Below are 16,655 nucleotides of genomic sequence, written 5' to 3' on the forward strand. Positions count from 1 at the left end.
CGTGGACCCGGGGGACTGCCCGCCTTGTAGTGGATCTCCCCTCAGCCTTTTCTTAGCTACCAGCCACTGAGGTCTTGATCATCAGCATCCATCCTGTAGCCTCCCAGGAAGGGGAGGGTATTGTGGGCATAGTGTCCCCGTTCTCTTACCCTGTTAACATCTCATCCTGCAGTCAGGAGAAGGAGTGAGATCTTGCAGGGGAGGGGGGTGGGCAGTACGATTTGGTTCCCACGGCTGTGAGCTCGCCCTCGGGGTCCATGCACGTTGTGAGCAGACTCTGTGATGTTAGCAGTCTTGTTTGCATAGCGCCCTCCAGGTCCTTATATAGGCGCACTCGGGTGGGAGCAGTAGGTATATCAGCTTGGGAGCCAGGGAGGCTGACTTCTAGTTCCACCTCTTTCTGCTCATCCTACTTTCTGCCTCAGGAAGCTGCTGCAAGACAAGCTGTTGAGATGAGTAACTCGGGAGGCCCAGGTCTGCAGGAGGACCTCTGTCTCCTGACGTTCCTCCTTTGTGTGTGCCTTTGGCTCCTTGGCTAGTCTCTGTCCCTCAGTCCCATGTCCCTGGTTCATTCCACTTCCACGCAACCACCCTTCATGTCTCATTTGATTAGACTTCAGAGAAGGTAGGGATGGCAGTTTTCTTAACTTGATGAAGGGTAGGCACCAGAAACCTCTAGCAGATGTCACCCTTTCTTGTGCAGGGACAAAATAAGGACGCCTGTTATCACCACTATCATGTAGCATTGAGTTGGAAGTCCTCGCCAGTGTAATAAGACAAGAAAAGGAAATAGGAGTCAGCCGCACAGTCCAAATGAGTTATCTCGTGTTCCTGCTTCTGTGACTGCGCTGATCTTGGGTGACTTCAGAGGTGGAGACTTCAGTGCATGTTGGAAATCAGATACGGATCTTATCCTTAAGGAGTCTAAAGTTCAGTAGGGGGAGAAAGAATGAGAGCTTTGCAATGAAGTCATTTGTAATCTGAGAGGCATGGAGAGAGTTCTGGGTGAGAAGTGGGTTGATTGCCATCAGCTGGAGAGGCTGGAGTGTGGTTGGAAGCCCAGCCTTGGCGGGTGGTTGGGTGAAGAGCAGTGAGTGGATTAAGGATATCATGGAGGCTGTGAGAGGGAGACTCAGAAAAGGTAGCATGGGATCTGTCTCTGCACGGTCTTAGATACCAAGGACAGAGGCTGAGTTCTAGCCGGCAGCCGTGTGTTTTGGTCAGGGCGATGCGCCCTGCCCAGAGCTGCAGATTAGGTGGGTCTGAGCTGGAAGGTTGCAAGACAGGAGAGGTATTGGGCTGGGAGATGCTAGGAGCTTGATAGGTAGCCTTGCTGAGGGGGACCAAATTCAGGGGCTGTCCATGGGAGTGAAGAAGAAGAAATGGGAGTAGAACCAATGCACTGAGAAATTGCAGGGCTGTAGTAGGTGAAGGAGAGGGAGACCTTGAATGTGCTCTGGGGCTGGCTCCAGGGATAGGAGCAAAGCAGTGGTTCCTTGGGAGTACCCCATGTGGTAGAAGGTGGAGCGCAGTGCTGGCTAAGTTGCACCTGACATTGCAGTGCAGCTCCAGCTGGAGAGATGTGTGCAAGGCAGGTGAGCCCCTGGAACTGGAACTGAAGGAGTGAGACACACCGTGGAGTGGGCGGTCATTGGCACAGGTGAAGGTTAAAGCTCTGGACATGGAGGAGATGAGAACACAGGATGGAATGACCACGAGTGGAAGTGGAGGCTGAGAGTGAGGGGACTGGGAGTGAGTGGTCAGGGTGGTGACTGTGCCATCACAGTGGCCAGCACAGTCCAGGGTCCTGGGAGGTGAGTAGTGTCAGGGTGGTGACTGTGCCATCACAGAAGCCAGCACAGTCCGGGGTCCTGGGAGGTGTCCAGGGTCCTGGAGGCGAGCAGGGTCAGGGTGGAGAGATAGTGAGGTGGGGTCTGAGAGGGTCACTGGGCTGGCCGGCGAGGTGGCCCTGTGGTCTTCAGAGGTGCAATTTCAGTAGTGTGCTGGTGACACGAACCGGATGGGGAGGGGCTGAGGGCAGGTGAGAAGCAGTGAGGAGCCTGGCGGCTCTGGCGAGGGCTTCTGTGATAAGAGGACGGGCAGCTGAAGAGGGCAGGAAGAGGTCGGGAACTTTCTGTAAGGATCTGAGCCACCAGGGTGGTTTTAGGTACAGGAGAGGGAGAGGGAGAAGATTAATGGAAGGGGAGGAAGGAGAGAGAGAGAGAGAGAAAGAGATTGATAGGACAGGGTCCCCCAGGAGGTTAGAGATAGGCTTGGAGCCCAGGGGCACCTTTTCGGCTCAAGCAGGAGGTGAGCTTCCTCTTCCCGAAATAAGAATGAAGGATGATGGGTAAAGATGTGGGTAAATACTGGTGTCAAGCTTTGAGACTTTTTTTTTTTTTTTTTTTGCATTTCATTATAGAAATAGGAGGTGAGCTCAAGGCGAGTTCACTCATTCATTCAACACGCACTTCCCATCTGGGCTACTTGCTAGTGTGAGCTCTGGGAGAATGGTGGTAAGACAGGTGAAAGTCCTTGCATCCTTGCCCTCATGGCAGAGATGGACACTACACCAGTAAGCACGCGCCTGTGCAGTGTGTCAGGTGGGCGATGAGGCCGAAGAGGACAGGCTGTGAAGTGTGGGGGGAGGGGATGGCTTCACTGAGTGGAGAGGGAAGGCATCATCGGGAGCAGCCAGTGCAAAGGTCCTGGGGCAGGGGTGTGTTTGGTATGGCTAGAGCAGAGTGTGTGAGGGGAGTATAGTGGGGTACGGCATCAGCAAGGTAGCAGAAATGGGTGCCAGCTTGCAGAAGGTTCTGTAGGTGGTCCTAAGAACTTTGGCTGTTGTTTTGTGTGGTGCGAGAAGCCTTAAGAAAGATTTAGGCTGATGAGTGACATCATCTGATTTGTTTTAAAAGGATCGGAGCAGCCAGGGTGGGAGGAGGGAGACCGGGGAGGAGGCCACTGTTAGCGGTCAGGTGGCAGCCGTGGAGATGGGAGCAGTGCTCAGAGTGCGCTTAGAAATTTGGGAGGTGGAACCAACCAGACATGAAGGTGAGAGAGGAGAGAAGCCAGGGATGCCTTTTGGGTCTCCAGCCACCTTAAGGTGCTTAAGGATCTGGGAAGAGGAGACTTCAAGGGAGTCACGAAGTGTGATCGTGGACGGGTTGGGTTTGCGATGGCCACGCAACAGTGGAGAAGCTGGACACATGCACTGGGGGTCTCAGGAGAGAGGCTGGACTCAGACACGAGGGAGCTGTCAGCCCACGGAAGCCACGCAAAGCACGGCCCTGGGTGATGTCGGGTGAGGAGTCAGGACAGGGTGAGTGTTGGCCATGCCTGTGGCCCTTGGGGGTGAAGGCGGGGGCTGGGAGGCATCAGCAAGAGTGAGAGGAAGGACGGCATGGCAGGTGCCCCGAGTGCGTCCCGCAGCTCCATTCTAAGGATTTTTCTGGTGGTGCCCAGGAGCTCTGGGCAGGGCAGCGAAGGGGGAGGGGAGCCCCGGCAAGAGGATGGCCCAGGTGGCCGTGACCAAACAGCAAAGGCCTGAGAGACGCTTGAGGGTCGGGGTGTGACTTTTGGGACTGGCAGGGCCCCCACCGGATCAGATGCGGCAAGTGCCCTAGCGGAGGAGCAGGTGTGGGGTTCACAGGACTAGGCCTCTGGGTCCCAGAGCAGCGCCGTATTCCTCCTCTTGGTGCTTAGAGAAGAGGTGGCAGCGGACCCCTGCTCCCCGTCCGCCTGCCATTTGGAGAAGTGAGACCCTGGACCCACTCTCTCTTCCTGTCAGAGACCCTCCCATCTCCCGCCCGTGTGCGACCAAACCCCAGATCCGGAGCACCGACTAACCGTGATTTTTTTTTCTTTGTTTTTGTTTTGTTTCGTCCTGTTGAATGCCTCGTGCCATGTGTCCTCCGTGTGTCCCGTGTCTGCCTGTCCCCTGTGCCATTGGTGGGGTGCTGCCCCTCCCACCTGCTGTCTCCTCCCTGCCGGCTCCCCTGGGGTGGGGGTGGGGGTGGGCAGCATACAACGCCAGGCTGCAGGGCATGGGGCAGAGTGGCAGCTTCCGGCCCCCTCCTCTTCACCGGCTCCGATCTGCCTCCCTCACTGGTGGGTTCCTCTCCCGACCCATCCTTCCTTGGGCCTCCCCATAGCTCCCAGTTCCTCTTTCCTGCCATCCCCTTGCCTGCCCTGCCTGCCTCCTCTCTCCCCTTTCCCCCTTGCTGCTTCTTTCCCACCCCCCTCTCCTGCTTTTCTGACCGCCCCCTCCTCTCTCTGCACTCACGCTGGCCGTCTCACTGCCTCCCCTCCTCTCGCTCTCCTTTCTGCATGAACACAGGCCTGATGCTTCTAGCCTTGGCCTTGCCTGCTGGGAACAGGGTCTGGCACAACTTCCAGGGCCCCCCATGGAGAGGCAGGCCATGGCTATGAGGGTCTCAGTGAGGGCTCTGGGGAGTCCAGCCCTCTGGCCACTGACCAGGCCACCCAGCTGCAGAGCCAGGTCTCAACAGGAGCCTGGGCATGAGACAGACAGCGGCTTCCCCATCACCTGCTGTTGGGCTGGTTCCTGGGCACACCCTGGGAACGGAGTGCCGCCTCCGGCCCCGCCCCGGCCCCGGCCCCGGCCCCATCTCATCTGAGCACCCGCGGCTGAGAGGCAGAAGCTCTGGTGTTGGTCCTGGCCCTGCCTGTAACTGCTTCTGTGACTTGAGCTAGTCTTAACTCCTCGGAGCTCGATTTCCCAGTTTGTGAAATGAGAGGTGGCGGCCCTGCCTTGTGTGTCTGCCCGGTGCATTGGCCATCCCCAGACATGCTGGGCCCTTTAGCTATGGTCATGTACTTGAGCTGTGGATGGAGCAGTCCTCTGTCATCCATCCCTAGCCTCGTGGACATGTGAGCCTGTGGACTTTTTTTGCCTCCCCCTGCTCTTCTGAGCCTGGAGGCCAGGGGCAGGGCGAAGATGGTGCCATGGCCATGAACAGCACTGGGAAAAAGGCTCAGGAGTGGTGGGAACTGTGGATTCCCGAAGGCAACTCCTAGAACCCAGGGACCACCTTCTCCCAGTCCATGGCTGGTGGGGAGATGGCTCTAGCAGACTGCTCCTCTCCTCCTCCTCTCTTGCCTCCTGCCCTGTCCTCGGCCCAGTGGTGGGGAGTGCAGTGGCCAGCCGGCCCTGGGGATTTGGGCAGGTTTTGGGGTCGTGGGCCTGCCCCGAGGGAGCTGGCATGGCTTGCCCTAGGGCTGCTGGTGTGGTTGCCGCCGTGTGGCTTTCTGGTGCCCTGGCCCAGCAGGTGGCCTTCCACCCGGATGCCCTCGCTGCGGAGCCCCAGGCGTGCAGTTGGACACCCAGCCTGGCCACCTGGAGCTGAGGAACCCAGGCTTTTGGAAATCGGAAGGCTGGAAAGAAGAGCTGGGTCTGTGGGCGTGGAGGTGGCCAGTTTGGGGGTTTTGGGGAGGCCTATGCTGCAGCCTGACCCCAGGAGCTTTGTCCATGTGACCTGGGGGTGGGGAGCAGCAGGGCTGTGCCAAAGAGTTTTGTGTGTTAGGGCTATAGCTCCCAGAATGGCCGGTGTGCATGTGTGCGTGCATGTGTTTGCACACACATGTGTACATATGTGTGTGTGCGGCCTGAAAGGCCTCTTCTTGCCACAGTGCCCCACTCCTTCTCAGTCTCCTCACTCTGCCTGGATGGGAGGGTGGCCTGAACACCCTTGCCCACATCCTGTCTGTCTCCATTGGCTTCCTCTGGCCATGTGTGTCCTGCTGAGGAAGGCAGGGGCTCACTGTGGCCCCACTGAATACCCCAGCAGCTGTCCCAGGGTCCTGCAGACGTTCCTGTGGGGTCCAGGCTGTGCATGTGTGTGTGTGTGTGTGTGCATGTGAGAGGAGAGAGTGCGCACCTGCCTCTGCCCGTGTGCATGTGCGTGTGTGTGTGTGTGTGTGTGTGTGTAGGAGTCACAGAGAGGAGACCTAGTCCGGGGTGGAGGGGTAGGCCTGGTTCTATCGTGGCTGGCATCTGGGACGAGGAGAGGCTGTCCTCTGTCTGGCGCTGGCTGGCTGCTTGTGTCCAGACGTCCCCACTTGGCAGGGGAACAATGGGGCTCTCTTCTCTGCCCTCCGCTGTGCCCCTCTTCCCGCCTATGGAGAGACACAGAGAGCGGGAACATGGCTATCCAGGCACTTGGGGGCTGCTCTGGGCCTGCCAAGGGCGACAACAGTGGGACACTGTGTTAGAAGAATGTGAGTGGCCCTGACTGGCCGCTGGTGCCATGGGGTGCTCCACAGGGGAGGGGCTGGCCCTGTGGGAGTGGAATGTGGGGGTCTTTCCTCTCTGGCAGAGGGAAGCTGTACCCTGCGGCCCCCTAGCTCTGTGGCGGTCACTCCCCTGTTTCTGGTCAGCACGCCACTGTGCACCTGTGTGCTGGGGATCGGGAGGCAGGTAGATGACCGCCGTGGGCCCAGTCCTCTAATGTGAGCGAGCCGTGCCTGTGGGCAGCCCTGACTCCTGGGCTGCTGTAACCGCCTGGGGCCTCTTTGACATAGAGGCTGCTCTGAGCAGGTTGCAGGGGGTGACTCCAGGCTCCCAAGGAAGCAAACCCAGGTCTCCAGTGCAAATGGCAGACCCCCAACAGGGAGCATGCCAGCCCTTGAAAAGGCAACAGGATCTGCCAGTCGGAAGCTGCCGGGCGGGTGAGCCCGGATCCGAGACCCGCCCTGCTGCTGCATTTCTTTGACCTTGGGGCTGAACTCAATGCCAGACCTCGACAGCCTCTCCCCTGTGGACCTCCTTTGTCATGATATTCTTAGAAAATCAGTGGCTACGTCTGTTTTTCTCTGAGATTTTTGCAAAGAACAAAACCACAGTGGCTCTGCTCCAAGCTGCCCAGGAGGCCTGAGTGGTGCAGGGGAGCCAGGGGCTGCTGTGGAGTTGCAGGGGGTTGCCTTGCTCCGCCCTTTCAAAGCCACAGCCTCCTTCCTCCCCTCTGCTATGGTGGCAAGCAGGGCTCTTGGCGGCTGAGGGCCTGGTGGCTGAAAGCAGAGTGGTTTATGGGTGGCAGTGAGGTGTGTGCCCACCCAGGGTTCACTTGGTTGTGCAGCGCTGTGCCAGGTGGGCAGCCGGGCAGGTATAAGGCCGTGTCTCTGAGAGCCTGTGTGTGTGTCCACCCTTAGTCTGGACTGCCGGAAGCCTGTTGCTTGTGACAGGCACAGAGCCTTCATGACAGGCACCATTTGTGGCAGCTGTGGACGGTGGAGGATGAGTCACTAGGCTGAGGGTGAATTTTACTTGGCTGAACTGGCACAAGTGGGGGACTGACGGTGTGTGTGTGGGTGTGCGCGTGCGCATGCTCACGCGTGAGCAATGGGGTATGTGTTCAGGGGCACAGCCCCTTGTGGCCTGAGACCTTCGGTAAGTCCTGGTGGGAGTGAAGGCAGGAAAGTTGAAAGTCTTTCCGCTAGAAGATTGTTGGGGCTGGGAGCCCAGCGTTTGGGCTGGGTCTTGGCCCTGGGGACCCAGGAAATGTGTGTTTTCTGGGATTCTGGAAGGCAGCTCAATGAGGCAATGGATTCCGTGCCCAGCCCAGCTGTGGGAAGAGGGAGTGGGCAGGAAGCAGGGTGAGGTTCACACCCCTGGCCTGTGGGAGGGGAAGTGCAGAAAAGCAGATGGAGCTCTTGACTCCCCTCTGCCTGCCCTTCAGTCGGGGGGGGGGGGGGGGCGGGAGCAGGCAGGACCCTTGACCGTCTTTGGTGGTAGTGGTGATGCAATGGGAGGAGAGGCAAAGGGTCCTGGGATGAGGCAGGCTGGCAATAGGTCTCAGAATGCTCTGGGGGAAAGGCCCGGGAACCCGAAGGGAAGCCAGAGGACCCCAGAGACCCCCAAGACAAGGCTGAGTCATTTCTTTGTTTCTTCCTGGACACACCATTTGCAAAATGATGCAATTCAGCTCTTTCCAAAAGTTCTTCCCCGGGGCTTGGTGTTGCTGTTGGTTGATGCAGTTGCCTTGGAGACGCGCTCTCCCCTCCAGCTTCCCTCCCTTGTCTGGAAGCTCGGGCCTCTGCCTCTAAGGGCTGGAAGGAGCTGACATCTGTTTCTTGTGTCAGGCCTTTGTGCTCTGGGCCCCAGCCCTGCGTGCAGTAGGGATTCTTGTCGGGTCTGAGCAGATCCCTGCCCTGCAGAGGGAGCCCCGAGTGTGAGCAGAGTTGGGCCCAGGAGGGCAAGGGAGGAGGCGTTGAGAGCTGCTGCCTTCTCTGGGGGGCTCATGCTGATGGTTTCCCGCACGATCTGCCGTTCCTCCCAGGCGTGCAGGCTCGGGAGAAGCAGCCTGCAGAACCCATTGCCCCGCTCCGGAGGCGGGCAGCCAGCGATGGACAGTACGAGAACCAGTCTCCAGAAGCCACATCCCCCCGGAGCCCCGGGGTGCGCTCCCCCGTCCAGTGTGTCTCCCCCGAGCTGGCTCTTACTATCGCTCTCAATCCTGGAGGGCGGCCCAAGGAGGTGAGTCCTGGAGCTGCAGCCTGGGGCCCCAGAGGGCCGTGGAGCCCTCCTTCTGTCTCCAGGAACTTGACCTTCAACTTGGCACTATCAATAAATATAGGAGTTCTTCCCTCCCTGCATCGCCACCCATGGTCTTTCCTGGGTGTGGAATTTGGACCCCTTCTCTTCCTTAAATAACTTTTATGGCCCCTCCCGCATTTCTTACATTAATACTGAAGTTGAAATTCCCTTGATTCCTCGAGAGGCTCCCTTAGTAGGATGGTGAGGATCCTCGGGATGTCGTAGATGGGCACGATCTCTAGACCCCAAACCAGGTCCTATAGACCGACAAAAGGGTTTTGAGCCCTTTCTGGATAAGGGGGATTTCTTAGGAGTTTTACTTTTCTTTCCGGAATGCTTATATTTCTGAGACATTTCAGTAGTTGGAGGCAGAGGGTCCCTAACTTTGGCATGCATGACAACCCCTGGGGAGTTTGTCAGACTTGTAGATTCCCACGCCCAGTGCCTGTGACTCGGGAATCCTTGGGGTGGCTCCCAGGAATCTGCATTTAAAAGCTCACCCTGGGAGATTCTGCTGCAGGTGGCCCAGAGGCCACCTGGAAGGAGGTATTGCATTGGCTTAAAGTCCCAGGAATCTGGCCGCTGTGGCCAACTTTTCTCTCCTACCTTCTGGCAAGACCCAGTCTCTTCTCTTTGGCTCTGGAGTGAAATATTTCCAAGGCAGGTGCTCCCAAGCTCTGCCTGGACTTGACCACGGCCCTGCTGCTAGCCATTCCTAACTCTCTCAGCTACAGGGAGTTGTTGGGGCTCTTCCTGCGGCCGCTGCCCTGTGAGAACAGCAGGGAGCCATCGGCCAGGGGTCGTACCTTACTGTCCTCAGGCCCTGGGCATGGGAAGCAGAGACCCCTGCATCTCAGGCTCCCCCACCCTGCTGCCCCCTGTTCTCCTACAGCCCCACCTGCACAGCTACAAGGAGGCCTTCGAGGAGCTGGAGGCATCGTCCCCGACCAGCACACCGCCCAGCGGGGGTAAGAGCACCTGCTAAGCTTGGCTTCCCCCATCCTCTCTTGCCTCTCATCTCCACCCTGGCCCGTGTGAGTGCCCTAGATTTGGGGGTGGGCTGGAGAGGTTGGGAGCTTTCTCCTCTTCATGCGTCATTAACCTTCCCTTCCACCCCACTTCTCTTGCACTGCTCCTGGGCCAGGCTCACACATCTATGGGTCTTAGGATGCAGGCCAACTGACAAAGGTTCCCATGGAGTTTTCCTGCTTGTTCAGACTGTTGATTTCTAACCCCAAAGATGCCCCATCCCTTGACCTTGACTTTGTTTGGGAGCCCCTTTCTTGTCTGCATCCAGGCACTCTCTTCCATTTCAGGTGTCCCATTTAGCTCCCACCAAGGAAAGAAAGGCCCGGGACCCTTAGGCTGGCAGAACCCCCCTGTCATGCATCCTTGGCCTCCCAGGCAGAGCTTTTAATCTGCAGCCCCCATGCACTCACCCGAGAGGCCAGTCCCCAATGGGTAGGAGACATGTCCACTCAAAAAAATACCCCAATGTCCCGAAGTGGAGGCCGTGTCCCCTTTTATAGCAGAAAAGCCAGGAGGAGGTAGTTGTGGGGGAATGCGGTGATGAAGACACACCAAGCCACGAGGGACACAGGGTCCCAGGTAGGGGCCCGGGCAGCAGAGGAAGAGGAGACTGGGGATGCTGGGGTTGGCTGGGCGGGGCCTGAGCTGTCCATTTGCCCCAGTGATGATGGAGCTGGCTGTACATCCCGGGGGGGCACAGGAGGAATGAGACGGCCTGGCCCGGGGACCAGCAGGGCTTGTAACAGTGGCCATCGTGGGTGCGTGGGGGGGCTGCAGTTGTAACCGATCGGTGGCCCCGGGATACCATGGACAGTCCATAGAATGGCAGTGCCCGGTGGAAAGGGACAGGAGCAGCGCTGTCATTTCAACTTCACAAGTAGCCGTGCTAAAAAGCACAACAGGACATGGGAGATGTTTATTTAAGTAATGTATTTTTAAAAAAGATTTATTTATTTATTTGAAAGTCAGAGAGAGAGAGGAAGAAAGAGAGAGATCTTCCATCCGCTGGTTCAGCCCCCAGATGGCCACAACAGCCAGGCTGGGCCAGGCCGAAGCCATGAACCAGGAGCTTCTTCCAGGTCTCCCATGTGGGTACAGGGGCCCAAGGACTTGGGCCATCTTCCACTGCTTTCCCAGGCCATAGCAGAGAGCTGGATCAGAAATGGAGCAGCGGGGACTCAAACTGGTGCCCATATGGGATGCCAGCACTGCAGGTGGAGGCTTAGCCTACTAAACCACAGTACTGACCCAATCTATTTTACAACTTTTTAAAAAATGTGAAAAAAAATTTTAATTTAAAATTTAAATTAATTTTAATCAAATTCAAATTAAGTTAATCAAATCAATTTAGATTGAGTTAATTAAATTGATTTACATTAGATTATTTTAAATTAAATTAAAGAGATGTGCTCACTAGGCTAATCCTCCGCCTGCGGTGCCGGCACCCTGGATTCTAGTCCCGGTTGGGGCGCCGGCTTCTGTCCTGGTTGCTCCTCTTCCAGTCCAGCTCTCTGCTGTGGCCCAGGAGTGCAGTGGAGGGTGGCCCAGGTGCTTGGGCCCTGCACCCGCATGGGAAACCAGAAGGAAGCACCTGACTCCTGGCTTTGGATCGGCACAGCGCACTGGCTGCAGCGCGCCAGCCGTGGCGGCCATTTTGGGGGTGAACCAACGGAAAAGGAAGACCTTTCTCTGTCTCTCTCTCTCTCTCACTGTCTAATTCTTCCTGTCAAAAACAAAACAAAAAAATATGAAAAGGGACTGATGAAATTAATGTATTTTCCTAGAAAGTATTATTTCATCATGTAATCAGTATAAAAGTGAGGTATTTTGTGGGTTTTTTGGTCATGAAATGTGTGTATTTTGCTCACGTCAGTTCAGGTTGGCTACACTACATGCTTGGGACCCACATGAGGCTCACAGCTGCTCTGCTGGGCGGTGCGAGCCGGGAGGAAGCCACTCAAGAGCCAACTCGGTGGCCTTTGATTACTTGATGGACTCTCCTAGGTGTTAACCTTGACCTTCACGCCTGCCCCCATTCGCCGTGGGGTCCAGATGGCCAGGGGTTGGACATGAGCCTCTTTGCGGTGGAAGGCATCCAGCCTATGCTGGAGTTGGGTTCTGCTGCCTTCTCTCCCCGCTGCTGGCCAAACACGAGTGCCTCAGGGAGAAGGAGAAGCCGAGGTTTCACCAGTGCACAGGGCTGGGGTCAAGGATGGAAGGCGGAGAAATGCAAGGAATTTTCCCCGAGGAAGCAGCAGGCTGCCCGGCTTCAGTGCCACCCCCTCATCTGTCTCAGCAGAAGGGCCATGCTGCCTGGTACCGGGCAGCTGGAGGCAGGGCAGGGGGAACCGAGAGAGGCCACCGCCACTGCTCATCCTCTGGCCCCCTTCCACCTCCTTGCCCAGGTCCCCGTCTCTGCTGTGCCTGTTGGGCATGCACGTGTGGACTTGAGGGCTGAAGCAGCACAGTGGTTATGCCACGGACAGCAGTCTCTAGGCTGGGCTCATGCTTTCGTAATTAATGATGCCCAACCGTCCATTCATTTGATGAATGCTGAGAAGTGTCTGTGAGCAAGGCCCATAATGGGGCGTGGGCCGAGTGGAGGCGGTGGAAATGGAAGCTTGGTGTGTGTGTGTGTGTGTGTGCACCCCAAGAGAGAAGGGGTGAGAGATGATAGCGGGAAGGCCTAGCTTTATTCTTCTGCATGTGACTTTAGTTTTTTAAACAAAGGTTTATTTTATTTGAAAGGCAGGGTTACAGAAAGAGAGAGAGAGAGAGAGAGAGAGAGAGAGAGAGAGAGAGAGAGAAGGAGAGAGCTTAGATCTACTGATTCACTGCCTGAATGGGCACAATGGTTGGGGCTGGGCCAGGCTGAAGCCAAGAACCTAGAACTCCATCTGGGTCTCCCATGTGGATGTCAGAGGCTCAAGCACCTGGGCCACGTGCTGCTGCTTTTCCCAGGCCATTAACAGGGAGCTGGATCGGAAGTGGAGCAGCTGGGACTTGAACAAGTGCCGGTATGGGATGCTGGTATCAGCTTAACTTGCTACATCACAACTGGCCCTAGTTTTCCCAGCACCGTTTATTGAAGAGGCTGTCCTTTCTCCAATATGTGTTCTTGGCGTTTATGCCAGAAATCAGCTGGCTGTAAATGCACCGTTCATTTCTGTGTTCTTAACTCTCTCCCACTGATCCATGCATCTGTTTGCATGCCAGCACCACACTGCTGTGGTTGTGAGAGCTTTGTGGTGTGTTTTAGAGTCAGGCCGTGTGATGCCTCCGAGTTCTGCTACGTTTGTTCGCAGTTGCTTTGTGGCCTCTCATGGTTCCTTGTGAAGTTCAGCCCTGTTTCGTTGTCGTTGGTATTCCGGGCCACTGGTATGCTGAGAGGGAATGCACTGAGTGTGTGATTGCTTTGGGCTGTGTGGGTGTTTACACAGGGGGAAGCCCTGGTCCGTTGCATAGCAGGGGACTATGGCTGCTAGAAGGTAGTGTGTGTTTCAAAACAGAAGAGAAGCTTCTGACTGTTCTTCCCCCAGGAAATGTTAACTGCTCTGATTTGATCATTATACCTGTATGTAAACATCGCACTATACCCCAGACACATGTATCGTTATGGGTGCCAACCAAAGTTAAAATCAAACGTTAGAGAGAGAGAGGGAGGGAGGCAAGGCAGAGACGCACAGGCCTGGGCCTGCCCAGACCTGAGCTGTGTGTTTGTAAGAATGTGTCCCCTGTGTTGTGTTTGTCCATGAGGGTGAGGCTGGAGTGCCGGGCCTGTCCCCCATCTGCACCCGTGTGATATCCCACTCGTCCCACGGGCCCGTGTGCGCACACCTGCACATGCACGGTTAGCTGTGTTGCCTGCATTGCAAGATTGTATTTTGTTGTTCACTTCCTGTGGGTCTCAGTGTCTTTTGGGGGTGTGAAGCAGGATGGCCCAGAGAGGGCCATGGAGCTTCTGTGTGGCTCATGGGGGCCAGGGGTCAGGGCAGGATGGTGGAGGCTGCTGTGCAGGCAAGGAGTTTCCCTGAGTTCCCTGGCAGGAGGCACAGGGCTCGTTTCTGTACTTCTCTGAGGCGTGTTAGGAAACATGGCAGCTGCCACCGAGACAGCTCGTGACTGGGCATTAAACCACGTCCTTGGCTGATGGGCAAAAGCTGAGGGACAGCCCTCTGTGACCTTGCGTGTTACATGACACTGGTAACCCAGATGGGTGGCTTGGGAGGAGCCCGAGGCAAGCACAGGGAGAGGGTGCCCTTGGCAGGGCATGGCGACTGCTTCTCCTTCCACAGCCCTGACGTGGGGCTGCAGAGGTGCACCCTGAGAGGGTCTTTCCTCGTGGGATTCGCATACACGTGGGTCAAGGTGGGCGTGGTCTAGTCTGTGGCTCTTTTCCCTCTGTCCTTTGTGTGGGTTGTGGCTGCAGAGGACCCACTCTCTTCTGTTCTCTTCCAAGTCCACCCAGGTGCATGGTTTTACAGTGTGTGTGTGTGTGTGTGTGTGTGTGTGTAGGGGATGGGCATGGGAGAAGAGGAGGAAGATGGAATAGTGAGGGGAAGTCGAGGACATCCCAGGAGCTGCCTGTGTCCCGTGCACCTTGGTGATGGACAGGAGCTGGAGTGGGACACAGAGAGCCCAGGAGTAGAGATGATTCTCTCAAGGTTGGGGACAGGGCCAGGACAAGGGTGTTGCTCCCGACTCTTCCCCTGGGTTCTCTCAACTGCTGCACCATGGGCAGAACAGAAGCAGGAGAGGGCAGCGGGAGCTCCGGGGCTGGTCCCTCGTGGGGGCGTGTGCCGGCTGCTGCCCCCACCTGTCTCACGCTCGCATCCTCATCTTCTTCCCGGCACAGTGCGCTCCCCTCCAGGTCTGGCCAAGACGCCCCTGTCTGCTCTGGGCCTGAAACCCCACAACCCTGCGGACATCCTATTGCACCCCACAGGTGGTGAGTGACTGGCGGGGCTGCAGGAGGTGGGGTGCGGTGGGGGAAGGAGGTCTCTGTGCTCAGAGTCTCACAGCAAAGCACCCAGTGTGGGAGAAGAGGTGGCCATTGGGCTCGGAGCCTGCACTGTGCTCAGGCCTGGGTGGGACCCTCTACAGGACTTGGAGTGACCGGTCCCTTTGCTGCCTTCCTGCCTGTTGACTTGTGGGGTCAGTGCCACTCCCAGGCTCCTGTGATTCAGAGATTGGGGGCCTGGCTTCAGTGTCCCTGGGGTTGCTCATTCTTTGCTAGCAGCCTGGCTACCCCCCTGTCTCCAGTGTTCAGGCACTTGTGTGCACATGCACACATGTGCACACAGTGCATACACACTTGAGCACACATACACACCTGCACACATTATACATGCACACACGTGCACACACATGAATACGCACCTACACACATGCACTCAGTTGCACACATGCACACATGTGCACACACATGCCCTTTGCCAGGGTCCCACTCGTAGCCCAGCTAGTCCAGGTCTGAGCATCCCTGAGATGTCAAGGCCCGGCCACGGTCAAGCCAGGGGCCCTCCTGGCCTCACTGGGCACTCTGACTCTTGCCTAAGGAACTCTTGGTGCAGCAGCAGACACCACTGTCTGCTGCCCCCTTGACCCTCTCACCCTCCACTTGGGGTCTCCCTGCTTGTTGAAGGTCCCTGGTGCCCCAGGCTCCTGACCTGTCCCCTGGCTCTGCTTGTCCCCTCATCCGCCCTGTGGCACTGGTAGCACTGGACTCTGCTGCTGGGCCCCGGGCTGTCCCCAGCCTCCCCGCAGTAACACAGCCTGCACCTTCTGGGGAGAGGTTCGTCCTCCACCATGGACGGCCACCCGGGGTCATGCCCTCCAGCATCTCCTCTGCAGGCCCCAACTCCCACTGTGCCTGTGCAAGGAGGGTGTGAGGGGCCCCTGGCCCTCAGTGGTGATTTGGAGCCAACTGGGCCTGGAATGCTGATCCCTGGAGTCCGGGGCTGGGCTGGGGCTCTTGGGGTCACCTGTACCTTTTTCCCTTAGTCCCCAGGAGGCTGATGCGGCCAGGTAGGAGGGCACTGCATGCACGTGTGACCATGCAACCACACGCCGGGCACAGCCTCCCATTCAGGAGGGGTCGGCATGACCGGGGCACTGAGTCACCAGCAAGTGGCGGGGGCTGGGGGCTGCCTCTCACCAGCCAGCGCACTCCTGCTTGAGGCTGGGCTTACAGGAGCCTCCACGCCAGGGCTGCGAAAGGTCCAGTCTCCCGAGCACCAGTCCCATGTGTGTCACAGCCCCAGGGTCCCATAGAGAGGGACCTCAGCCCCCCTCCATGGGCTCTTCCCAAGCCTCCCTCCAGCTCCCACTTCCCCCTTTCTCAGCGAAGTCTCTTTCCTGTGAAGCAATCCTTGTTAATCTCTCTCTCTCTCTTTCTTTCTCCTCGGGCTCTCCTGCCATCTCCATCTCCCGCCCCTCTGTCCTGCCTCTCCTTCCTTCCACCTCTCTTTTCATCTTCCCTCGGAGGAAGATGAAGGCAAAGTGGTGGCCAAGCTCCCGGAAGGTAAGTGCAGGCTGGCGGCGGCCACTCCGCCCCCTGGGTCTGGCGATGGCTGGCCCCTGGCAAGGCTGGCTCAGGACAGCTCCCCTTTCTGACCAGGTCTCAAGTGACCAGACGCATAGCCTTCCTGTCCCCGCGCCCTGGCGATGAGATATCACCCTGGGCAGCACCCGAGTCCCGCCTGGGGAGTTTGCAGCCGCTGGGCACTGGGTCAGGCGCGGCCGGAGTCCAGGCGCCGCTGCCACCTTGTTGACACAAATGGCGACATTGGCGCCAATCCTGCCGGGTGTGCGGCCACGCACAGAGGGGACAGGAAGGGGCTCGTGTTCCCCATCCCCCGTGCGTCTCTGCACAGGGTCTCAGCCTTTGAACTTGACACTTCCGTGGGGGCGGGAGAGGGAGCTGCCCTGTGCACTGTAGAGTGCACAGCATTGGAAATGGCCCCAGTGTGGCGGACGTCCCCGAAGGGGACATCGCCCCTCACCCTACCTCGCCCTGCTCTGGTCACAGATTGGTGCCAGCCAGGGTCCCTGGGTGTTGGTGCTGGGCACGAGC

General features: G+C 57.6%; 1 protein-coding gene across 24 annotated transcripts in view; it reads left to right on the forward strand.

Annotated features, from left to right (window-relative positions):
* The window catches only part of TNS1 (tensin 1), a 214,409-nt gene that overhangs the window by 172,400 nt on the left and 25,354 nt on the right, over positions 1-16,655 (forward strand). For 12 of the 24 annotated variants that reach the window (XM_070070213.1, XM_051848188.2, XM_070070216.1 and 9 more), the window contains 6 exons: positions 4,024-4,110; positions 8,298-8,494; positions 9,447-9,522; positions 14,439-14,531; positions 15,584-15,607; positions 16,071-16,103. In XM_070070213.1, coding sequence (XP_069926314.1) covers positions 4,024-4,110; positions 8,298-8,494; positions 9,447-9,522; positions 14,439-14,531; positions 15,584-15,607; positions 16,071-16,103 — 510 coding nt within the window. The remainder of the gene's footprint in view (positions 1-4,023; positions 4,111-8,297; positions 8,495-9,446; positions 9,523-14,438; positions 14,532-15,583; positions 15,608-16,070; positions 16,104-16,655) is intronic. The other 12 variants (XM_051848186.2, XM_070070217.1, XM_051848190.2 and 9 more) reach the window with 9 other exon arrangements.

The sequence above is a fragment of the Oryctolagus cuniculus genome, chromosome 3, assembly GCF_964237555.1.
Source record: "Oryctolagus cuniculus chromosome 3, mOryCun1.1, whole genome shotgun sequence".
NCBI lineage: Eukaryota > Metazoa > Chordata > Mammalia > Lagomorpha > Leporidae > Oryctolagus > Oryctolagus cuniculus.